The sequence below is a fragment of the Oncorhynchus nerka genome, linkage group LG15 (genome assembly GCF_034236695.1).
Source record: "Oncorhynchus nerka isolate Pitt River linkage group LG15, Oner_Uvic_2.0, whole genome shotgun sequence".
NCBI classification, from domain to species: Eukaryota; Metazoa; Chordata; class Actinopteri; order Salmoniformes; family Salmonidae; genus Oncorhynchus; species Oncorhynchus nerka.
Genome location: NC_088410.1, coordinates 34,722,455 through 34,747,564, shown reverse-complemented (window position 1 = coordinate 34,747,564; position 25,110 = coordinate 34,722,455). Strand labels below are relative to the sequence as shown.

The window sequence follows — 25,110 nt, the reverse complement described above, 5'->3', positions numbered from 1 at the left end:
TGTCACTTTACCATTAATCCCAGATAAAAACCAAGATGGACCTACATATCGAGAAAGCAAGTGCTGGGAAAAACTCCTCACCCCAGTTGAGAAGGTCAGCTACACTGTATTCTGTGTTGTCTCATTGATAATATCCGTCAATTTGAATGTTGTCTGTCCCATACTGAGCTGCAGCCAATGCCACCCTTCTCTCTTTCATGTTGACAAAACAGTCTATCACTCTGTCAAACAGTACATGCTTTTATTTTTGGTTGTCCTATGCTACCTGGCTAAAATGTTTTCTCGCTAGCCTTACGTCCTTTCATGGGCAACGTTAGCTAGCTAACATTAGCCTTCACCATCTAGCTACATATTGAACGTCCATCCTCTCAGGCCAAGGGCACAATGTATGACTTAATGGTTGGATCAGAATCGCTTTTATAATCATTGGCCAGTACGGAGAATTAAGTAAAACCACAAGTCCAAATAGCTATCTCCATCCATGACTAATATAGGAAATGGCAATTTGCATGAAATCACCAAAATGAAACAATTCAAGTTGTTTCTTTAAATGATAGTATGCTCTCAATACAATTTGATAAGAGTGAAGGAAAATCCAAACTGGCATCCATTGACACTTTTTTAGTGCGCCAGGACCATTTACAGTTGAACGCACACAGTTTAATTGGCTATTATTGATTGGCTATTATTTTATATACAATTTTATCAAGGGAGGCCAAATGCTTGCTGGCTTCCCTTGTGTTCAAAGCTATAGCCGTCAACAATGGTATACTCTTTTGGACCAGACAGCATCAGATAGATGGCCTACACATACTGTACAGCGGCAGAGGGGCGCTGTTTCGGTCGTGTGGATGCTTTCTCAGTGGAGATACTGCATATTCAGCCTCTTGCGAATTGAAGGAAAATTATGAAACACAGAGACATGAAAGATGAATTATTTTATGTTTTTTTTCTTGGTAAATGTTTTGGGAAAGACTGGCTTCCCTTGGCATTCATGAATACACACCACTGCTCACGAGCTCTGTTTGTTCACAGGAACTCTGACCCCTCTTCTGGCTGGAGCTGGCTCCCAAGAAAAACAAGTGTTGTGGCTGGTTCTGCGGTTTCTTTGGCCGCAAGAAGAAACCTGGGGCGCAATACTGGAACAAGGAGATGCGCAGGTTTGGAATTGTGTATGTTAGAGTTGCCATCGAATCAGACTTATTGACACACACACATCTACAGAGACACAGGTAATACAACATAGCCTACCTCAAACCAAACACAATGCAGAGCTTGTCCAATAATATGTCTTATTTTCAATGTAGGCCTTCATAGTATTGATAGTCTGTGACTATGTCTGTCACCAAAAATATTCTGTTCACCTGCAGTTTACTTACATTTAAAAAGAAATACATTTTTATTATTTGTAAACTATTCAACTTTGTGATGATATATTTATATTTTAAAGACATACATACATACATACATACATACATACATACATACATACCTGTCTTTTATAGGACTTTTCTTACTGATATTTCTGACACGGAATAAAAAAACATTCCATATAGAGAAGCATCCTGTGTCTTTTATGCTCAATGTAACTAATAACCATACATTGTTTTATTGTTCTATTTATGGTGTAGCCTGAAAAATCTAAGTGTTTTAATAATATTGTTTACTCCATGTGTAACTCTGTGTTGTTGTCTGTTCACACTGCTATGCTTTATCTTGGCCAGGTCGCAGTTGTAAATGAGAACTTGTTCTCAACTAGCCTACCTGGTTAAATAAAGGTGAAATAAAAAATATATAACAATTTAAAAAATGTTGTTACATTAGTTAATTTTTTGGGCGAAAATATGTTTTAATGTGGATTTCTAATCTAGAAAGTTCCAATCTTTATACATTTTGTATACAATTGCGAACGCACCCTACGCTTGGAGAAAAATATCTGTCTCGTCACCGGAAGTTGTCACACTGCTGATGCTCCGCCACCAAACGCTACATTCTCCCATAAATCCAAAGCTGTGAACAGGTATTTAACTTTATATTGACAATTATGTTATCCCAAGTTGCAGAGAGAGTCTTGCCATATATACGCTTTATATCATGAAAAAGGCAATGTTTAATTAACTTGACGAACAATAACACACGCTGCTGTTGAGAGATTTGCTAGCCAGTCTCATCCCAATGTTTACACATTTTCCCCCCAAGCAAGTGTGGCTGACCAGTAGAATATGACAGCTAGCTAGCTAAACCATGTGTAACTGAATCATAGAGGGCTTCAAATGAGTTGACAGTAGACTGCTTATTGAGAGACAAACACATTTCTTAAAACAAATCATTTAGCTATATATGTAGTGTAACTATAGCTAGGTAGTACAGAACTGTGCTGTAGTCCTCTTGCTCAGTTGTGCACTGGGGCCTCCCACTCTTTCTATTCTGGTTAGAGACAGTTTGAGCTGTTCTGTGAAGGGAGTAGTACACAGCGTTGTACGAGATCTTCAGTTTCTTGGCAATGTCTGGCATAGAATCGCCTTCATTTCTCAGAACAAGAATAGACCGACGAGTTTCAGAAGAAAGTTATTTGTTTCTGGATATTTTGAGCCTGTAATCAAACCCACAAATGCTGATGCTCCAGATACTCAACTACCCTAAAGAAGGCCAGTTTATTGATTCTTTAATCAGTACAACAGTTTTCAGCTGTGCTAAAATAATTGCCAAAGGGTTTTCTAATGATCAATTAGCCTTTTAAAATGATCAACTTGGATTAGCTAACACAACGTGCGATTGGACACAGGAGTGATGGTTGCTGATAATGGGCCACTATACGCCTATGTAGATAATCCATAAAAAATCTGCCGTTTCCAGCTACTAGTTATTTACAACATTAACAACGTCTACAATGTATTTCAGATCAATTTGATGTTATTTTAATGGACAAAAAATGTGTTTTTCTTTCAAAAACAAGGACATTTCTAAGTGACCCCAAACTTTTGAACAGTAGTGTAAGTTGTGTATATATCTTTTCCCCAGATGCTTGGAGAATGGGGACAGGTGTGGTGGCTGATTTTGGCCCCAGTGAGTTAATCTCTGGCCTGTGCCACACGGACACCCTTGACCCGTTCCCAGTGTGGCAGGATGGAGCCATCAGCCCCTGTTTTAACCAGCTGGTTCTGGGAGCCCTGGCTCACGCTGTGGTGGCCGTCTTCAGTGCCGTCTACCTGAGTGCTCAGAGGTAACTTTAGGTCACAGTCAGGCCGCTCACAAAATCACAAGGCATAGGCTAGAACATTCTGGCCTCTATTAATCCTACAGCACATACAGTAGCATGCAATACAGGCCCCCATATTGCACCTAGGCAAAATAAAGATGCATACCTCCAGAACAGTAAGTTCATGTCTAGTTCATGTCTAGTTCATGTCTAGTTCATGTCTGTCCTGGATCCCATTCAGTAGATCGGCATCTTTATCAGTTATTATATCTAGCCAGGCAATATTTCAGACGGCTCATCTACCATTTTATCCTTTTGCATTACACAGATGCAGTCTCCTCCGGCCCTCTCCCCCGTGTGGCTGGGGCCTCAGGGTGGCCTCGGCCCTACTGGTGGCCCTGCTCTTTGTGGGGGACTTAGTCCTGGTGGCCCTCCTCCACCGGGGGGACATGTACCTGGACGTCCTAGCTGATGGATGTGCCGTTCTAGCCTGGCTGGTCCACTTTGGGGCCCTGCTTGTCCTCCAGAGGTCCATCCATAGAAGAACCAGGGGTCCCTCTATGTTACTACTGCTGGTGCTGTTGCCTATCCCTAACCTGGTGGTCATCCTGCTGGCTTACGCCCGGGATTCCACCTACCTGGACCTGGCGGAGCCCCTTAGAGTGGCCCGGCTGGTGCTCGCAGCCGCCCGGGGACTCCCTCTCCTGGTCTACCTCCTGGCCTTCGCTGCTCCCTGCGTTGGTGAATGGAGTTACACCTCCATGTCAGTCAATGATGCAGACAGCTCACTCCTCATCCCAGAGAGTTTCTACCAGGACACGGGAGAGATGGTGGCAGAGGATGGCAGTGGCTGCATCTCCCGCCTGCTGTACCTGTGGTTGAACCCTCTGCTGAGGCGTGGGCGGCGTGGGGAGCTGGAGAGGCCATGCGACGTCTATCTCCTTCCCCGGAGACTGCGCACCAGCGTAGTGCGCCGACACTTCCTCCGCTGCTGGGAGGACTGCCAACAGCGGGCAGCAACACAGAGAGGGAACACTACACCCAGGCCTGCAAGCAGGAGCCTACAGAATGGAACATGGACTTCACCCCTCCAGGAGGAACTATCTGGCATAGCAGTGGAGGAGGTAGGACTGTTAAAAGTGTTGCACAAAGCCTTCGGGCTGCGCTACTACCTGCTTGGAGTGCTGAAGCTAGCAGGCAACATGCTGGGCTTTGCGGGGCCCCTGCTCCTCAGCAGCCTGGTGACCTACATGGAGGAGAAGGGGGCCCCCATCAGCTGGGGGGCCTGGTGTGCCACGGGCCTCTTTTTCAGCACCTTATTCTCCGCCCTCATCCGGAACCTCTTCGTCTTTGAGGTCTCGAAGGTCTCACTATCGGCGCGCGCCGCCCTCGTCTCCTCCATCTACGGCAAAGCACTGCGGGTCAACGGCGGTGGCTTGGCGGCGCGGTTCACCCTGGGTGAGGTGGTCAACTTCATGAGCACGGACACGGACCGCGTGGTCAACTTCTTCAACAGTTTCCACGAGATGTGGAGTCTGCCCTTCCAGTTCTCTATTGCCCTCTACCTGCTCTACCTGCAGGTGGGCGTGGCCTTCCTAGGAGGACTGGGTGTGGCTCTGCTGCTGGTGCCGCTCAATAAGGTGCTGGCCTCGAAGATCATGGAGAATAACAAGCACATGCTCACACATAAGGATAGTCGTGTCAAGGTGAGAAGTTCTCTATGGCTTTGGCTATCTTTGACTTTTATCTTAACATACCAACCATAGCAAACATCAATATGGACACTATGTTTATTGTTTAGAGTAGTACTATTAAGTAGTAATAAAGTAGTAATTGCATTATACAACTTCATACATACTATACGGGTTCTTGTGGACCTAGTCCTACAGCTTTTATATTAAAATACTTCAATATCAGATGTGAGATGTGAACTCATTCAATGTCGTCTGTCTGCCATGTCCTTGCCTTCCAGCTAATGACAGAGGTCCTCTTTGGAATACGAGTCATCAAGTTCTACAACTGGGGGGCCTACTTTGCCCAGAAGATAGCAGATTGTCGGAGGCAAGAGCTGTCCCACCTCAAGGCCATTAAGTACCTGGATGCTCTGTGTGTGTACACCTGGGGAGCTCTACCCGTAGTCATATCTATCATCACCTTCGTCACATACGTGCTGCTCGGCCATGAGCTCACTGCAGCCAAGGTAGGCATGTTTCATTTTGTGAAACTAGAGCGCTTCACTTTTAAATGTCAGCAAACTATTTTGCAATCAATCTGTTCCAATGTCCTCACTAGCATACCACCTTGTATGAAGTAATGTTTCGGATAGAACATTCCAAGTGGTGGCTATGCCAGAATGGACATTGGAAGAGACGTATTAACTGTTGAAAGACCTACTAGCTGATACCCAGGAACACAATGAGGATGTGGGTACATGAGACTAATTCGAATAGGGACACTTCCCCTCCTCCATTGCAGGTGTTCACCACTCTGGCTCTAGTGGGCATGCTGATTCTCCCCCTCAACAGCTTCCCCTGGGTCCTCAACGGCACCCTGGAGGCCAAGGTGTCCCTGGACCGCATCCAACGCTTCCTCAAGCTGCCCAACCAGGACCTCGATGCATACTTCAGTCATGGTAGGTGTGTGTGTGAGAGTGCGCAGCATAAATTAAGTACATTTTGCTTGTACATACATCATTAATTGTTATACATGATTAATACATGTTCAATAACTCTGTCTATGAAAGTGAGATGCGATTATGTGTATGAATGTTTTTCATTTACTTTGTGGCTCCAACTTACAGTGGCCCCTGAGGACACCCAGGACATCATTGTGATGAGTCAGGGCACATTCTCATGGCAGGGGCCTGGGGGGCCAGACCACCCCACAGAGGGAGATACAGGCTCTGAGACTGAATCCACCAAAGGAAGTCTGCTGCTCCATAGCCTCAACCTCACCATCACTAAGGTGTGTACCCTGCATCACAAACTATGTAACCTATACAGCGTGTAAATCATGGGGTCTACCATCTAATCACTGCAATGTTGTAATGCTTTTTTTCTTGTCTGTCAGGGATCCCTAGTTGTTGTGGTGGGAAAGGTGGGCTCTGGGAAGAGCTCGTTACTGGCAGCCATCACTGGAGAACTCAACAGGTAGTGCTCATCGCCTCATTTACTAAGTTTACAAAGCTCAAGTAAATTTGTTTTGTTTGTTTATTTCAGTGACCTTTTTCGATCTATCATTGAGTTATTACTTCCCTCTGTAGGCGTGGAGGTGTTGTATACGTCCAGGGCAGGGAGGATGGTTTCGGTCTAGCCGCTCAGGAGCCGTGGATCCAGCATGCAACAGTTCGGGACAACATCCTGTTTGGCAGAGACTACAACAGTTCCTTCTACCAGGCCGTGGTGGAGGCCTGTGCTCTCACAGACGACATCAATGTGAGACTCAGCATCTCTCTTTTTCTTTTTCACTCTCTTTATTTGTTTCTGTCTCTGCTTCAATCTCTCTTATCCTCACAGACAACCTCAATGCTAGCTTTATCCCTTGTTCCATTTTTATTTTGGCCCAGTACAAGCTTTACTTGACAACCCCTAATATATTTGTGATATATCCAATGAATGTTATAAACACAAATTCCAAACTCGGTGCATATGAAAGTATTTGACTGAATTGTCTTGTTTGTCCAGATTCTGCCTAATGGGGACAGGACCGAGGTGGGAGAGAATGGAGTTAATCTGAGTGGAGGACAGAAAGCTCGCCTGGCCTTGGCCAGAGCTGTTTACATGGTAAGAGTCCTCACCAGATTCCATGGTAACAGCCATCTAGAACAGTGAATCTCCAACTTGATTTAACAAGCAAGCTTTTACCAGGTTGGGAGTTTGGATAGCAGAAAACATTCAATGATTAGCTTTTTGTACTGAAGGTTTATCTCTCTTTGTCTTTATCTCTCTTGCACACATCTGCATTACTCCCACTCTCTCTTTTAAACACACAAGGAGAAAGACATTTTCCTCCTGGACGATCCACTGGCAGCAGTAGACACTGACGTGGCCCATCACCTCATGGAGAGATGCATCATGGGAATCCTCAGGAGCAAGACCAGAATCCTTTGCACCCACCGCATAGAGTTTGTGGACAAAGCTGATGTGGTGATTCTCATGGACAATGGAACAATTATTAAAACTGGTAGTGAACTTGGGCCTTATGTTCTTCAATTGATAATGGAATAATTAATTACTTTTCTGTGTTAACGCATTTATATGTCTGAATAAACTCATTTGTTTTAAATAGGTACACCTGAAGAGGTCCTTCCTTTGGTAGAAGCAGTGCCCAAGAACCGGAAGAATGACAGTAATGCAAAGGAGAAAGGTAACAGTAGTCATTAATGTCTCTTAGCATTGTGTTTTGGGAATGTATTGCTTGCGACACAGTGCTAATATCACTGATGCAGAGGAACGAAGCTCCATTTAATTACTTTCTACATCTTGAATTGAGTGGTGGACTATTGTATGAAAAAATTGCCAGGTGTTTTTATATGCATTCTGACTTGAATCAGATGTTATTGAGCGAGAGGAGGAGCAGGGTCCGTCCAATGAGCTGTTTGCAGAGGTGGAGTCTTCACTCTCAGGGGAGGAGCAGAAGGCTGTGGGCGGGCTGGCCTGGAAGGTTTACCACGCCTACTGGAGAGCGGTAGGAGGGGCTTTGGCTGTCTCCATCCTACTGTCCCTACTCCTCATGCAAGGTACAGTGACCACCTGGTGCCTTAATCACATCACACTTCTGTTGCCTTTGCAGGCTTGTGTATGTTTTGTACATTTTGCTGTCTTTGTCCCTCAGCCTCTAAGAATGTGTCTGACTGGTGGCTGTCCCACTGGATCTCTAACCTGAAGAACAATGGTTCCTCCCAGAGTGTTCTAATGCCTGCCTACAGCTCACCACATCTGCTGCTATTCTCTCCTGGAGGACTAATGTAAGTTAGAGGTTGTTACAACGTTAGGACTGATACCCTAGATAAGATTCCAATTACTCAGAATGTGCAGTGTGATTCCTCTTATATAATCCACTTACGACTCCACACTGCTTTAAGTCATACTTAGATACATTTATATATAGAGCCTCTACATATTTTAGATTGTGCAGTAAAAGGATGAGGTGTCAAATCCCACAGACATCCATGATGCAGCACACACGCATGACAAGATTTATTAAGCAATTGCATATTAAAATGCATGTTTTCTCCACTTATCTCCAGGCACCCGGTCAGTATTATGGAAACGACACCTTTCGCCAACATAAGCTCAGAGGTGAAGTTCTATCTGACGGTTTACGGTTCCATTGCGGGGGCTAACACGATCTTCACCGCCATCCGAGCCTTCCTCTTCGCCTATGGAGGCATCCGTGCGGCATCGGTTGTCCACAACAGACTGCTGGACACAGTCCTCAAGGTGGGCTTTTTCTGTTAAGTTGACTCCTCGGGAAACTGGTTTAGTCATGGTCATGGTTTCAATCATGCAAAGGCAGTATTTTAAATTTGTAGCATAAATATGATTTATTTTGAAAAATTCTCATTGTTCAACTCATGCTGTGAGAGCAGTGGAGGCTGTTGAGGGGAAGATGGCTCATAGTAATGGCTGGAATGGAGTCGATGGAATGATATCAAACACATCAAAGACGTGGTTTCCATGTGGTTGATACCACCATTGACTCCATTCCAGCCATTCTTATGAGCCGTTCTCCCTTCAGCAGCCTCCACTGTGTGAGAGTTGATGCTTTCAAATAATTTACAGTGTACTTGTTGTGTGTCCACACATTTCTAGTGTTTGGTACTGTTTGTAAAAAAAAATATTATATATATATTATATATGGCATATATTCAATTATTATACATACTTTTTTTGTACTTAAACAAAATGCTTTATTGGATAGAGGAGAGACAGTGGGAAAGCTAATTTTAGGCTGAAAAGGCTTTGGTCCCATGCTGCAGCGCTATATGTGATCGGGAGGCAGCGGTTTAGACTGCTAGACCACCTTAATCCACGTGTTTGTAATGTTTACTATTTACATTGCCATGATAGAGTACAAACACACCTAACTACCCCTGACCCGCCTCTCTCTATATCAATCCAGGCTACAGTTACCTTCTTTGACACTACACCGCTGGGCCGCATCCTTAACCGCTTCTCCTCCGACCTGTACAGCGTGGACGACACTCTCCCTTTCTTCCTCAACATCCTGCTGGCTAACATCTTCGGCCTACTGGGCATGCTGATAGTGATGAGCTACGGCCTGCCCTGGGTCCTAGTGCCCCTGCTTCCCCTGGGCCTGCTTTACCACTGCACACAGCGCTTCTACCGACACACATCCAGAGACCTAAAGCGTCTGTGCAGCCTCACCCTCTCGCCGGTGTATTCACATTTCTCTGAGACGCTGAGTGGCCTGGGTACCATCCGAGCAAGTTCCAGTGCCTCCAGGTGAGGACGGTAAAGTTAGAATGAGGAATTTATATTTTAGGCCAACCTAGATCTGTGGTTGCCAACTTTGATTTGGCTAGTTGAATCAGGGGTGTTAGCGGTTAGTGTTGAGCTGGCACAAAAGCCTGCTTAACCTGTACCTCTCTAGGACCAGTCCAAGGTCCAAGCCGAAACATGTATTTTGTGCTGGCTACTACTGTAATATTTGAAAATGTAAAAATAAGTGAATAGGATTTCAGTATAAATACACAGTTGTCTGCCTGTGGTTACAGCTGAAAATATTGCTATCAATGCATGAATTAGGTTAACTTTGAGTGGAAGGATGTTCATGTTCTCTGTCTGTTGTGGTTCCAGATTCGAGGAGGAGAATGAGCGGCGCCTGGAGCAGAACCAGCGCTGTCTGTTCCTTTGCAACGCCGCCATGCAGTGGCTGGACATCCGCCTGCAGATGATCGGCGTCGTCGTGGTGACGGGCATCGGCGTGATCGCCATCGTCCAGCACCAGTTCAAATCCATCGACCCAGGTGAGCAGCCAGCTAGCGTGTTAGCAGGTGTCCCATAGTCAGCACAGACCTAGCACAACACAGGCCTTGACTCAGATTACACTGTTTATGTCTATTAGTTGTTGAGGCTGGTGTAGAGGAGAATTTAGAAATAGTATCAGTATATGTACACTGAGTGTACAAAACATTAAGAACACCTCTTTCCATGACATCGCCTGAACAGGTGAATCCAGGTGAAAGCTATGATCCCTTATTGATGTTACTTGTTAAATCAACTTCAATCAGTGTAGATGAAGGGGAGGAGACGGGTTAAATGATTTTTAAGCCTTGAGAAAATTGAGACATGGATTGTGTATGTGCCATTCAGAGGGTGAATGGGTAAGACAAAATATTTTGTAGTAGGTGCCAGGCGCACAGTTTGTGTCAAGAACTGCAACACTGCTGGGTTTTTCCACGCGCAACAGTTTCCTGTGTATATCAAGAATGGTCCACCACCCAAAAGACATCCATCCAACTTGACACAACTGTGGAAAGCATTGGTGTCAACATGGGTCAGCATCCCTGTGGAATACTTTTGACACCTTTTAGAGTCCATTCCCTGACGAATTGAGGCTGTTCTGAGGGCAATATTGTTTTGTATTGAGTATACTCTAGATATGTCCTGTTTGCTGTGTCTAGGCCTTAATAATGACTGTTTGTCCTATGGGTGTTCTCCCTGCCAGGTCTGGTGGGTCTGTCCCTGTCCTATGCTCTGTCCATCACAGGCCTGCTGTCAAGCCTCATCTTCAGCTTCACCCAGACAGAGTTGCAGCTGGTGAGTGTGGAGCGCACCGAGGAGTACTCCACCACCCTGCCCACTGAGCCACAACACAGCAACCCACAGGTGAGGAGTCCTGTGAGGGCGTGTGTCTTATTGCATACCACTCAGCTGCACCTCATTGAAGAGGTTTCATAATTCATTTTTTCAATGTCAGAAGTGTACACCACTCTGTAGACCTTTAGAAGGTTATGTGGCAGGTTTTCAGTGGTTGTCTTTATGAGGTGTTGGATAGATGTTATTTCTAAAATTACTAAATCTATTTGTTCAAGTTCTTTGGGTCTTTTAGCCTGGTCAGTTACTTCTTACTGAAGTGGCCACTCGGGGGAATAGAAAACAAGTACATTTGTTAAATGACTGAGGACCCATCTACTTCCGTCTTTACCATAGGTGCCCACCTCGTGGCCGGAGCAGGGTTGGGTGGAGTTCCGTGGGGCCGTGCTGTCCTACAGAGAGGGGCTGCCCAACGCCCTGGACGGGGTGAGCCTGGTGGTCCGGCCTGGGGAGAAGGTGGGGGTGGTGGGCCGGACGGGCTCAGGAAAGTCCACCCTGTTCCTGGCCCTCTTCCGCATGGTGGAGCTGAACCAGGGTCAGATCTTACTGGACGGAGTGGACACCAGACAGGTGGGACTGGCCCAGCTCAGGTGAGAGGATTAAGAGATGATGTTGATGAATATGGTGGTGATATGATGATAATGGATTTGAATGTTTTTTTTGGTACTTTTCCAACTGCTAGACTCAACATTATTGTGTACTTGGATGGTGATCTGTGCATCTGTAATAAAAGCCCTTTATAGGTGACGACATTCATCGTGCACATCTGCATATTTTGAACTATAAGAAATCTGTGTTCCTTCCTTCATTCATTCATGAATCTAGAGTAGTTGACAGATCAATCTTTCACACTGTATTTGTGGCTCCCCCTGCAGGTCCAAACTGGCCATTATCCCCCAGGACCCATTCCTGTTCAGCGGGACAGTGAGGGAGAACCTGGACCCATGTGGACGTCACCCTGACCCCCGGCTACTGGAGGTCCTGGAACACTGTCACCTCAGCCCTGTCATCAACCGCATCGGTGAGAAAGCGGGAGGGTGGGAGAGGATTGAGGACAATAGAGGAGGGAGATTGTGATGGTGATAGAAGGGAGATGGATGATGAAAAAGCATGCAAATGAAAGGGTGATATAGCGGATAAGAAATAGGAGGAGGAGTTGAATTAAACAGACAAACAGAATGAGAGACCAATGGAGAGGAGGGGTATCAAACATGGGTGAAAGTAAGCCGGTACATTCCGGTAACATGTCCCGACACAATAATTAGTGGTGGAATGCCGTCCTGGTAAAACGTTGCCCATTGCAATAATTAAAAGGAAATGCCAAGAAAACTATATGCAATGACACCATTATTTAACATTACCGCATGTCAGCTGCATGAAAATGAGCGAGTTTACTTAAAATTGGTCCACGTGCTGTGGTTCGAAAGAGAACACAAAAATGTTGCGGAGATAAGTGACAGATGCGCACATACAGCATTGGATGCATCAATTCAGGCTACAAGAGTAGTGGGCCTAATGACAATCGCTGAATGTCATTACACTTTTAGTTTTTTTGTAACAGATTTGTCTTTCCATTCAGAAAATTGCGGGTGCACTGGATGCTGGAATTATTTTGTGAGTGGACAAACATGCGTGGGTAGCTAAAAGGAGTGCCTTTTGAAGTGATTGTTTCACATTCAAGTGAAAACTTCATGACTGGTTGTTTTTATGCCACATTAAAAGTTAATACATGATAAAAGTTATGACACGGCGATCATATGACATTAATAGCGATTCTATATGTAATATATCCATCTATATGTCATTCTATGATTAGACTAGGGCTGTTAGTGACCATATTACCGCCACACCGGCAGTCACGAGTCATGACCGCAGTCAAATTCCGCGTGACCGTTTAGTCATGGTAACTAGGCTTCTCCAAGCTCTGATGCTGCTGATGGTCATTAGTAGCCTACCAAACTTGCTAACTGCCTGGTACTCAGCACTCTATTGTCCTTCTAATCACTCTGACAGCAATGCAAATGTAATCAGAAATCAAATCAAACACTTCATGAGCTCATGTTGCGCAACATTTCTATAGGATATGAAATTGTGGGAGAGAACAGTGTTTTGATGGCCTCTATTAAAAAGAGGAGGATCCCATCAGCTTTCTATAAGCTAGGCTTCCCTAATATTAAACACATTGCTTTGCTTTAAAACAGAAGTATAGCCTCCCTGGCTGGCATTAAAATTAATCACGGGAAAAGTTTCCTTCATTTGCTATTTAAGTGCATAGATTCAAGCAGACCACCATAGTCCCTGTGCCCAAGGAAGCGAAGGTAACCTGCCTAAAGGATTACCACCCCGTGGCACTCACTTCAGTAGCCATGAAGTGCTTTGAAAGGGTGGTCATGGTTCACATCGACAGCATCCTCCCGGACACCCTAGACCCACTCCAATTCGTATACCGCCCCAACAGATCCACAGATGACGCAATCTCAATCGCACTCCACACTGACCTTTCTCACCTGGACAAAAGGAACACCTATGTGAGAATGCTGTTCATTGACTACAGCTCATTGTTCAACACCATAGTGTCCACGAAGCTCATCACTAAGCTAAGGACCTCCCTCTGCAACTGGATCTGGATCTGGGACTTCCTGACGGGCCGCCCCCAGGTGGTAAGAGTAGGCAACAATACGTCTGCCACGCTGATCCTTAACGCTGGGGCCCCTCAGGTGTGTGTACTTAGTCCCCTCCTGTATTCCCTGTTCACCCACGACTGTGTGGCCAAATACAACTCCAATACCATCAAGTTTTCTGACGACACAACAGTGATAGGCCTGATCACCGACAACGATGAGACGTCCTATATGGCGGTGGTCAGAGAACTGGCAGTGTGGTGCCAGGACAACAACCTTTCTCTCAATGTGAGCAAGACAAAGGAGCTGATCGTGGACTACTGGAAAAGGCGGCCCGAACAGGCCCCCATTAACATCGACGGGTCTGTAGTGAAGCGGGTCGAGAGTTTCTTGTTCCTTGGTGTCCACATCACCAACGAACTATCATGGTCCAAACATACCAAGACAGTCGTGAAGAGGGCACGACAAAACGTTTTCCCCCTCAGGAGACTGAAAATATTTCGCATGGGTCCCCAGATCCTCAAAAGGTTTTACAGCTGCACCATTGAGAGCATCCTGATCGGTTGCATCACCGCCTGGTATGGCAACTGCTTGGCATCTGACCGTAAGGCGCTACAGTAGGTAGTGCGAACGGCCCATTACATTACTGGGGCCAAGCTTCCTGCCATCCAGGACCTATATAATAGGTGGTGTCAGAGGAAAGCCCATAGAATTGTCAGAAACTCCAGTCACCCAAGTTATAGACTGTTTTCTCTGCTACGGCAAGCGGTACTGTAGCGCCAAGTCTAGGACCAAAAGGCTCCTCAACAGCTTCTACCCCAAGCCATAAGACTGCTGAACAATTCATGAAATTACCACCAGACAATTTACGTTAACCCCCCCCATTTATTTACCTCAACTAGCCTGACCCCCAGCACACTGACTCGGTACCGGTGCCCCCTGTATATAGCCTCGTTATGTTATTCTTATTGTGTTACTTTTCATTATTACTTTTTATTTTAGTCTACTTGATAAATATTTTCTTCTTCTTGAACTGCACTGTTGGTTAAGGGCTTGTAAGTAAGCATTTCACGGTAAAGTCTACACTTGTTGTATTCTGCGCATGTGACAAAGTTTGATTTGAGAATAGTCTAATGGGTGACATGATTAGCCTATCACTTGTGAATGATATATTATCAATTGTGAATGATGCCGCTTGTGTGCATTAAGGCAGGAAACACCTAATGTAGCCAAGCCCATAGGCCTATATGTTTTGATAAGGTTTGAATCACAACTAAAGTGGTCAAATAACTTCTTAAAATTAAGCACATTAATCTGCTTAATGACCGGTGTAGAGCCTAACGTGCATACATAGGTAGCACACGAGTTTAAAATTTGGGGCAAATAATTTTCACCATAAAAATACACCTTTATAATAAAGAATTGCATGCATAATCGCATTTATGCTCACTTTTGCGAATTGCGTTTTCCTGCTAATTGATTGCATTTTGGAACATTCGTGCTTATAATGTGAAGAAATAGCCCAATGTTTATCAACATTTTAAGCTACATGTTCTGATCTGTAGTCAATGATCAGCCTCATTGCTTTTAAAAAGTTTTTTATTTGTAATAAATATGCTAAAACCCTGTTTTCACTTTGTCATTGTGTGTAGATTGATGAGGAACAAAATTTATTTAATCCATTTTAGAATAAGGCTGTAACGTAACAAAATGTGGAAAAAGTGAAGGGGTCTGAATACTTTACGAATGCACTGTATATTCAGACCAAGCGCACAACTGCCACTGGCCGTAAAAAGGCATCGTTTTTTTAAGGGGGCATTACGGCCACACTAGGGGGATGCCACCAGGAAATTTAAGGCATTATCAAGTGCTTGTCAAATTGTGAATGAGAGACTGATGAAGTGTGTGCAGCCTGTGCAAGCAACAAAGCAGAACTCATGCCTTTCATGCAACTTTTTTCAAATCTTCCTTACTCGCATCTTGCAGCCTTAGATTGTATTACCAATCAAAACATATAGCCCAAAGTTTGTATCACAACTAAAGTTTTGTATTTCTTTGTTAACCCCTCAACACAGAATAGCGCACTGCCTCAGAAATTGTTTGGTGAAAGCATCCTTTCTATTTTATTCAGCTATAGTTGAAGTCGGAAGTTTACATACACCTTAGCCAAATACAGTGAGGGGGAAAAGTATTTGATCCCCTGCTGATTTTGTACTTTTGTCCACTGACAAAGAAATGATCAGTCTATAATTTTAATGGTAGGTTTATTTGAACAGTGAGAGACCGAATAACAACAAAAAAATCCAGAAAAACGCATGTCACAAATGTTATAAATTGATTTGCATTTCAATGAGGGAAATAAGTATTTGACCCCCTCTCGATCAGAGTTTTCTGGCTCCCAGGTGTCTTTAATACAGATAACGAGCTGAGATTAGGAGCACACTCTTAAAGGGAGTGCTCCTAATCTCAGTTTGTTACCTGTATAAAAGACACCTGTCCACAGAAGCAATCAATCAATCAGATTCCAAACTCTCCACCATGGCCAAGACCAAAGAGCTCTCCAAGGATGTCAGGGACAGGATTGTAGACCTACACAAGGCTGGAATGGGCTACAAGACCATCGCCAAGCAGCTTGGTGAGAAGGTGACAGTTAGTGCGATTATTCGCAAATGGAAGAAATACAAAAGAACTGTCAATCTCCCTCGGCCTTGGGCTCCATGCAAGATCTCACCTCGTGGAGTTGCAATGATCATGAGAACGGTGAGGAATCAGCCCAGAACTACACGGGAGGATCTTGTCAATGATCTCAAGGCAGCTGGGACCATAGTCACCAAGAAAACAATCGGTAACACACTACGCCGTGAAGGACTGAAATCCTGCAGCGCCCGCAAGGTCCCCCTGCTCAAGAAAGCACATATACAGTGGGGCAAAAAAGTATTTAGTCAGCCACCAATTGTGCAAGTTCTCCCACTTAAAAAGATGAGAGGCCTGTAATTTATCATAGGTACACTTCAACTATGACAGACAGAATGAAAAGTTAAAAAAATCCAGAAAATCACATTGTAGGATTTTTATTGAATTTATTTGCAAATTATGGTGGAAAATAAGTATTTGGTCAATAACAAAAGTTTATCTCAATACTTTGTTATATACCCTTTGTTGGCTTCACACACTGTTGCTGGTATTTTGGTCCATTCCTCCATGCAGATCTCCTCTAGGGCAGTGATGTTTTGAGGCTGTTGCTGGGCAACACAGACTTTCAACTCCCTCCAACGATTTTCTATGGGGTTGAGATCTGGAGACTGGCTAGACCACTCCAGGACCTTGAAATGCTTCTTACGAAGCCACTCCTTCGTTGCTCGGGCGGTGTGTTTAGGATCATTGTCATGCTGAAAGACCCAGCCACGTTTCATCTTCAATGCCCTTGCTGATGGAAGGAGGTTTTCACTCAATCCCACTATACATGGCCCCATTTCATTCTTTCCTTTACACCGATCAGTTGTCCTGGTCCCTTTGCAGAAAAACAGCTCCAAAGCATGATGTTTCCACTCCCATGCTTCACAGTAGGTATGGTGTTCTTTGGATGCAACTCAGCATTCTTTGTCCTCCAAACACGACGAGTTGAGTTTTTACCAAAAAGTTATATTTTGGTTTCATCTGACCATATGACATTCTCCCAATCTTCTTCTGGATCATCCAAATGTTCTCTAGCAAACTTCAGACGGGCCTGGACATGTACTGGCTTAAGCAGGGGGACACGTCTGGTACTACAGGATTTGAGTCCCTGACAGCGTAGTGTGTTACTGATGGTAGGCTTTGTTACTTTGGTCCCAGCTCTCTGCAGGTCATTCACTAGGTCCCCCTGTGTGGTTCTGGGATTTTTGCTCACCGTTCTTGTGATCATTTTGACCCCACGGGGTGAGATCTTGTGTGGAGCCCCAGATCGAGGGAGATTATCAGTGGTCTTGTATGTCTTCCATTTCCTAATAATTGCTCCCACAGTTGATTTCTTCAAACCAAGCTGCTTACCTATTGCAGATTCAGTCTTCCCAGCCTGGTGCAGGTCTACAATTTTGTTTCTGGTGTCCTTTGACAGCTCTTTGGTCTTGGCCATAGTGGAGTTTGGAGTGTGACTGTTTGAGGTTGTGGACATGTGTCTTTTATACTGATAACAAGTTCAAACAGGTGCCATTAATACAGGTAACGAGTGGAGGACAGAGGAGCTTCTTAAAGAAGTTGTTACAGGTCTGTGAGAGCCAGAAATATTGCTTGTTTGTAGGTGACCAAATAGTTATTTTCCACCATAATTTGCAAATTAATTAATTAAAAATCCTACAATGTGATTTTCTCATTTTGTCTGTCATAGTTGAAGTGTACCTATAATGAAAATTACAGGCCTCATCTTTTTAAGTGGGAGAACTTGCACAATTGGTGGCTGACTAAATACTTTTTTGCCCCACTGTACATGCCCGTCTGAAGTTTGCCAATGAATATCTGAATGATTCAGAGGACAACTGGGTAAAAGTGTTGTGGTCAGATGAGACCAAAATAGAGCTCTTTGGCATCAACTCAACTCGCTGTGTTTGGAGGAGGAGGAATGCTGCCTATGACCCCAAGAACACCAGCCCCACCGTCAAACATGGAAGTGGAAACATTATGCTTTGGGGGTGTTTTTCTGCTAAGGGGACAGGACAACTTCACCGCATCAAAGGGACAGTGGACGGGGCCATGTATCATCAAATCTTGGGTGAGAACCTCCTTCCCTCAGCCAGGGCATTGAAAATGGGTCGTGAATGGGTATTCCAGCATGACAATGACCCAAAATACACGGCCAAGGCAACAAAGGCGTGGCTCAAAAAGAAGCACATTAATCTCCTGGAGTGGCCTAGCCAGTCTCCAGACCTTAATCCCATAGAAAGTCTGTGGAGGGAGCTGAAGGTTCGAGTTGCCAAACGTCAGCCTCAAAACCTTAATGACTTTGAGAAGATCTGCAAAGAGGAGTGGGACAAATTCCCTCCTGAGATGTGTGCAAACCTGGTGGCCAACTACAAGAAACCTCTGACCTCTGATTGCCAACAAGTGTTTTGCCACCAAGTACTAAGTCATGTTTTGCAGAGGGGTCAAATACTTATTTCCCTCATTAAAATGCAAATCAATTTATAACATTTTTGACATGCGTTTTTCTGGATGTATTTGTTATTCTGTCTCTCACTGTTCAAATAAACCTACCATTAAAATTATAGACGGATCATTTCTTTGTCAGTGGGCAAAAATACAAAATAAGCAGGGGATCAAATACTTTTTTCCCTCACTGTACATTTAAACTTCACAATTCCTGACATTTAAATCCAAGTAAAAATTCCCTATCTTAGGTCAGTTAGGATCACCACTTTATTTTAAGAATGTGAACTGTCAGAATAATAAGAGTGATTTATTTCAGATTTGATTTCTTTCATCACATTCCCAGTGGGTCAGAAGTTTACTTACACTCAATTAGTATTAGGTAGCATTGCCTTTAAATTGTTTAACTTGGGTCAAACGTTTCGGGTAGCCTTCCACAAGCTTCCCACAATATGTTGGGTAACTTGTGTCCCATTCCTCCTGACAGAGCTGGTGTAACTGAGTCAGGTTTGTTGGCCTCCTTGCTCACATATACTTTTTCAGCTCTGCCCACACATTTTCTAAAGGATTGAGGTCAGGGCTTTGTGATGGCCACTCCAATACCTTGCCTTTGTTGTCCTTAAGCCATTTTCCACAAATTTGGAAGTATGCTTGGTCATTGTCCATTTAGAAGACCCATTTGCAAACAAACTTTAACTGATGTCTTGAGATGTTTCTTCATGATGCCATCTATTTTGTGAAGTGCACCAGTCCCGCCTGCAGCAAAGCACCCCCACAACAAGATGCTGCCACCCCCGTGCGCCACGGTTGGGATGGTGTTCTTCAGCTTGCAAGCCTCCCCGTTTTTCCTCCAAACATAACAATGGTCATTATGGCCAAACAGTTCTATTTTTGTTTCATCAGACCAGAGGACATTTCTCCAAAAAGCACGATCTTGTTTCCCCATGTGCAGTTGCAAACCGTAGTCTGGCTTTTGTATGGCGGTTTTGGAGCAGTGACTTCTTCCTTGCTGAGCGGCCTTTCAGGTTATGTCGCTCTAGGACTCGTTTTACTGTGGATAAAGATACTTTTGTACCTCTTTCCTCCAGCATCTTCACAGGGTCCTTTGTCATTCTGGGATTGATTTGCACTTTTCGCACCAAAGTACGTTCATCTCTAGGAGACAGAATGCGTCTCCTTCCTGAGCGGTATGACGACTGCAAGGTCCCATGGTGTTTATACTTGCGTGATATTGTTTGTACAGATGAACGTGGTACCTTCAGGCATTTGGAAATTGCTCCAAGGATGAACCAGACTTGTGGAGGTCTACAATTATTATTCTCAGGTCTTGGCTGACTTCTTTTGATTTTCCCATGATGTCAAGCAAAGAGGCAGTGAGTTGGAAGGTAGGCCTTGAAATACATCCACAGGTACACCTCCAATTGACTCAAATAATGTCAATTAGCCTATCAGAAGCTTCCAAAGCCATGACATAATTTTCTGGAATTTTCCAAGCTGTTTAAAGGCACAGTCAATTTAGTGTTTGTAAACTTCTGACACACTGGAATTGTGATACAGTGAAATAATCTGTCTGTTAACAATTGTTGGACAAATTACTTGTGTCATGCACAAAGTAGATGTTCTAACTGTCTTGCCAAACCTATAGTTTGTTAACAAGAAATTTGTGGAGTGGGGGAAAACAAGTTTTAATGACTCCAACCTAAGTGTATGTAAACTTCCGACTTCAACTGTATGTATTCTTTTTGAATTGTATTCTTCACACTATAAAATAATGCCACTGAATTCTAAGCAAATCTTGTCTGCTAATTGAAATAGTGTCGCCCACAGCCATATGGCAAAGCCAGATCAGGGCCTAACATAACGACAACTCAGAATATGCGTTTCTGTTCTTCTGAAATAGACTGCATTTTCTTCATATCATGTTTCTTTAGACCTGTCTAAAATAAATAATGGATTTATTGTGATGGTGTAGGTTATATTACATAGGTTTATTAGACTTTTTAAAATGTAGAGGTTCCAAAGGTCTGCATCAGTGTGGAAGCCAGGAGATGCCAAATGTGTTTGTTAATTAACGGTCAATTACCGTGAGACCGGCAGTTATTTGCTTTACAATCACAAAATGTCATGACCGCCACAGCCCTAGATTAGACCCATTAAAAAAAAACATAGCATGTCTAGTACCTGTAAGACATTAATTCTACTTTCACGTTTGGTATCAAACCAAGTGAGAGTGAAAGAACAAGGAAGGAAGAGAGTGACGGTAGTAATTAGTTCATGTTTCTGTCTGTAAGAGTTCGGTCAGGTGGCCTCACTAACATCTGTGTATCTTAGGTGGTCTTGGTGCTGAGGTGGGAGAGCGGGGCAAGTCTCTCTCTTTGGGACAGAGACAGCTGCTGTGTCTGGCCAGGGCTCTGCTGACTGAAGCTAATGTAAGAACCAGCCCACACCATCCATCCATATCGATTACTAACATGGCTTTGAATTCATCCATCCATACCAAGTACTATCATGGCTTTGAATTCAACCATCCATATCAATTACTAGACAATCAGCTGGGCTAGACAATCTGGACACTCTCTTCCTAAAATTATCTGCCGCCATTGTTGCAACCCCTATTACTAGTCTGTTCAACCTCTCTTTTTGTATCGTCAGAGATTCCTAAAGATTGGAAAGCTGCAGCGGTCATCCCCCTCTTCAAAGGGGGTGACACTCTAGACCCAAACTGTTACAGACCTATATCCATCCTGCCCTGCCTTTCCAAAGTCTTCAAAAGCCAAGTTAACAAATAGGTCACTGACCATTTTGAATCCCACAGTACCTTCTCCGCTGTGCAATCCGGTTTCCGAGCTGGTCACGGGTGCACCTCAGCCATGCTCAAGGTACTAAACGATATCATAACTGACATCAATAAAAGACAGTACTGTGCAGCCGTCTTCATCGACCTGGCCAAGGCTTTCGACTCTGTCAATCACCGTATTCTTATCGGCAGATTCAACGGCCTTGGTTTCTCAAATGACTGCCTCACCTGGTTCACCAACTACTTCTCAGATAGAGTTCAGTGTGTCAAATCGGAGGGCCTGTTGTCCGGATCTCTGGCAGTCTCTATGGGGGTACCACAGGGTTCAATTCTCGGGCCAACTCTTTTCTCCGTATATATCAATGATGTTGCTCTTGCTGCGGGTGATTCCTTGATCCACCTCTACGCAGACGACACCATTCTGTATACATCTGGCCCTTCTTTGGACACTGTGTCAACAAACCTCCAAACGAGCTTCAATGCCATACAACACTCATTCCGTGGCCTCCAACTGCTCTTAAACGCTAGTAAAACTAAATGCATGCTCTTCAACCGATCGCTGCCTGCACCCGCCCGCCCGAATATGTGGACAACTAAAAATACCTAGGTGTCTGGCTAGACTATAAACTATCCTTCCAGACTCATTAAGCATCTCCAATCCCAAATTAAATCTAGACTCGGCTTCCTATTTCGCAACAAAGCCTCCTTCTCTCACGCTGCCAAACATACCCTCGTAAAATGGACTATCCTACCAATGCTCGACTTCGGCGATGTCATTTACAAAATAGTCTCCAACACTCTACTCAGTAAACTGGATGCAGTCTATCACAGTGCCATCTGTTTTGTCACCAAAGCCCCATATATCACCCACCATTGCGACCTGTATGCTCTCGTCGGCCAGACCCACTGGCTCCAGGTCATCTATATGTCTTTGCTAGGTAAAGCTCCGCCTTATCTTAGCTCACTGGTCACAATAACAACACCCACCCAGAGCACGCGCTCCAGCAGGTATCTCACTGGTCATCCCCAAAGCCAGCACTTTCTTTGGCCGCCTTTCCTTCCAGGTCTCTGCTGCCAATGACTGGAACGAATTACAAAAATTGCTGAAGTTGGAGACTTCTCCCTCACTAACTTTAAGCATCAGCTATCTGAACAGCTCACTGATCGCTGCAGCTGTACACAGCCCATCTGTAAATAGCCCATCCAACTACCTCCCTCATCCCCATATTGTTTTTATTTACTTTTTTTGCTCTTTTGCACACCAGTATTTCTACTTGCACATCTATCACTCCAGTGTTAATTTGCTAAAATGTAATTACTTCGCTACTATGGCCTATTTATTGCCTTACCTCCTTACTCCATTTGCAGACACTGTATATATATTTTATATTGTTATTGACTGTACTTTTGTTTATTCCATGTGTAACTCTGTGTTGTTTTTTGTTGCACTGCTTTGCTTTATCTTGGCCAGGTCGCAGTTGTAAATGAGAACTTGTTCTCAGCTGGCCTACCTCGTTAAATAAAGGTGAAATAAAAAACTAACATGGCTTTATTTCTCAACCATTGTTTCCTCTCTATAGATACTGTGTATTGACGAAGCTACAGCCAGCGTTGACCAAAAGACTGACAAACTGCTACAACAGACAATCAGAGAGACATTTCAAGACAAGACCGTCCTCACCATTGCCCATAGGTAAATTACTCGAAGAACACAACTTTACATAATAATCTTAAGTGCTTTAGTAGACATTTAAACCAAATTATACATAACTTAAGTTTTCATGGTACATTTTATAACGTAATTTGACATCTTGATTTTCTCTGTCAACAGGATCAACACCATCTTGGACTCCGACAGGGTGCTGGTGATGCATTCTGGGAAGGTGGTGGAGTTTGACACCCCTGCTGATCTGTGCCAAAGAGATGACTCTATTTTCTGCAAGCTGGTTGGTGGGAGGGGAGAATAAGAAGAGAAGCTATCAGAGGACTAAAGACAATGGGAAATGTCAATGGGGATCTCTCTCTCTCTGTTTCCTCACAGGAGGCCAGTGGTGGTCGGACTCGGTGGACCAACCAGCCACCTGTTCAATGGAGGTGGTAGAAGTTGGCCCTATAATAATTACTGGTCCAGGGTCATAATCGATTTTTTTTTTCATCCCCATAATCGTTAAGGTTAGGATTTAGTGTAGGGTGATCTGATCCTAGATCTGTGGTTAAGGGCTGAGACTTCTGCCTTGAGGCCCACCGACTGACATTTCACCTCAGAGAGCAAGGTCTGAATAGTCCAACCCAAGTGAGATTATTATTTAACTACATTTTAGGAAGCCGGGTTAATTTTCTAACCTGGGCATTGTGGAATTTCTCTGCTTTTTATTCAGGAAACACGTTAATGTGGTACAAAGAACTGATGTGTCAGTAGCACAGAAGGAATGAAGGAACATAGAATAAGTACTGTAATTGCTTTTGTGTTGAAGGGAGTAATTTATAGAGCTATAATGGATTTATTTTGACTGAAAAGTTTTCTTCCTAGAGTAAGACAGTCATTCACATTTCAGCATCGTCAATCATTTATGAATGTCTGAGATTCCTCTTGCACCTGGTCTGTTGGCAGTATGACCTTTATAGCTAGACAGAGTGCACAATAATGGACATTCTTCACATAGATAAAATTCATGTTTTACACACTGTTTGCTCTATGGACGTGTTGCAGACAAATAGACTGAGATAAAGACATTTTAAAGTTACTCTTTTTTCTATTTGTTTACCATTCACACAGAGAACATTTGTTTGGAAGTTCCTCACAATATTGTTACATCTGATTTCAAGCCATTCTGTAGTAGAACTACTGTATATCAGTCATTTGAGAATGTTTCTGTTTTGTAATACACTGTAAGAGAGAACATCTCAGGGAGAATCGCCTTTACATACAGCGTTTTCACTTGAGGTCAGTACTCTCATGTACAGTAATATGAAGTTGTAACATGTTCAAAATCAAATGGCTCTACTGGTTTTACACGTCTTGTCACTGCTTGAAGTTCATTATGATAATCGTCATAATTAGTCATTAGTTATATTTCTGTTTTACACATGCCATGTTATTGTTTTGTTGAGTTTGGGTTGATCAGAATCTCAGTACGATTACACAATTGTCATTAACGATAATTGGAAGGAGGAGGAGCCCCACCTTAAAGGTATGGTTACATACCGGTAGTAAGAATGTTATGTCTCATAAATCAGTTCTATTCAAGTGTTAATCTCTCAATCATGCCACACCTTCATTGTTGTGCCTTATAATTACCATGAGTCATAAATGAACGCCTAGCTGCCCCTCCCTTGAAACAAGACAACTCTTTGGCACACCTCTGCATTTTTGTTATATCAACAGACAAATATTTTTTTCCACCTGTCTTGGTGTGTTGATGGAGAAAAACAGAGCACTCTCCATCTCACAGTTCCAGTCTTGAGAGGCCAGTTTTCCGTGATCACCCTGCCTACCTGGACTGAAGAATGTGTGTGACAGTTTGTGGCTGG

The 25,110-nt window shown here is 43.8% G+C and overlaps 1 protein-coding gene across 2 annotated transcripts; it reads left to right on the top strand.

Annotated features, from left to right (window-relative positions):
- The first annotated feature begins 1,938 nt into the window (after positions 1 to 1,938).
- On the top strand, positions 1,939 to 24,592 carry LOC115142523 (ATP-binding cassette sub-family C member 10-like). 2 transcript variants are annotated; one of them, XM_029682045.2, is made up of 22 exons: positions 1,939 to 2,020; positions 3,022 to 3,223; positions 3,528 to 4,905; positions 5,172 to 5,399; positions 5,675 to 5,831; positions 6,000 to 6,163; positions 6,269 to 6,348; positions 6,462 to 6,633; positions 6,883 to 6,981; positions 7,192 to 7,381; positions 7,487 to 7,564; positions 7,752 to 7,937; positions 8,033 to 8,165; positions 8,448 to 8,640; positions 9,323 to 9,666; positions 10,021 to 10,190; positions 10,892 to 11,052; positions 11,377 to 11,630; positions 11,916 to 12,061; positions 21,114 to 21,211; positions 23,160 to 23,272; positions 23,411 to 24,592. In XM_029682045.2, the coding sequence occupies exons 2-22, from the start codon at positions 3,033 to 3,035 to the stop codon at positions 23,544 to 23,546; spliced, it is 4,671 nt and encodes a 1,556-aa protein (XP_029537905.1). In that variant the 5' UTR covers positions 1,939 to 2,020; positions 3,022 to 3,032; the 3' UTR covers positions 23,547 to 24,592. The 2 variants fall into 2 exon arrangements, with proteins under 2 accessions (XP_029537905.1, XP_064857604.1); XM_065001532.1 differs by lacking the exons at positions 21,114 to 21,211; positions 23,411 to 24,592 and having other exon boundaries at positions 23,160 to 23,263.
- Positions 24,593 to 25,110: the final 518 nt, after the last annotated feature.

Bases quoted from the DNA above. Each gene is read 5' to 3' on its own strand.
- LOC115142523 (XM_029682045.2), top strand. From the start codon at position 3,033: ATGGGGACAGGTGTGGTGGCTGATTTTGGCCCCAGTGAGTTAATCTCT. The intron at 10,191-10,891 runs GTGAGCAGCCAG...TCTCCCTGCCAG, and splicing joins GTTCAAATCCATCGACCCAG to GTCTGGTGGGTCTGTCCCTG. The intron at 11,053-11,376 runs GTGAGGAGTCCT...TCTTTACCATAG, and splicing joins CACAACACAGCAACCCACAG to GTGCCCACCTCGTGGCCGGA.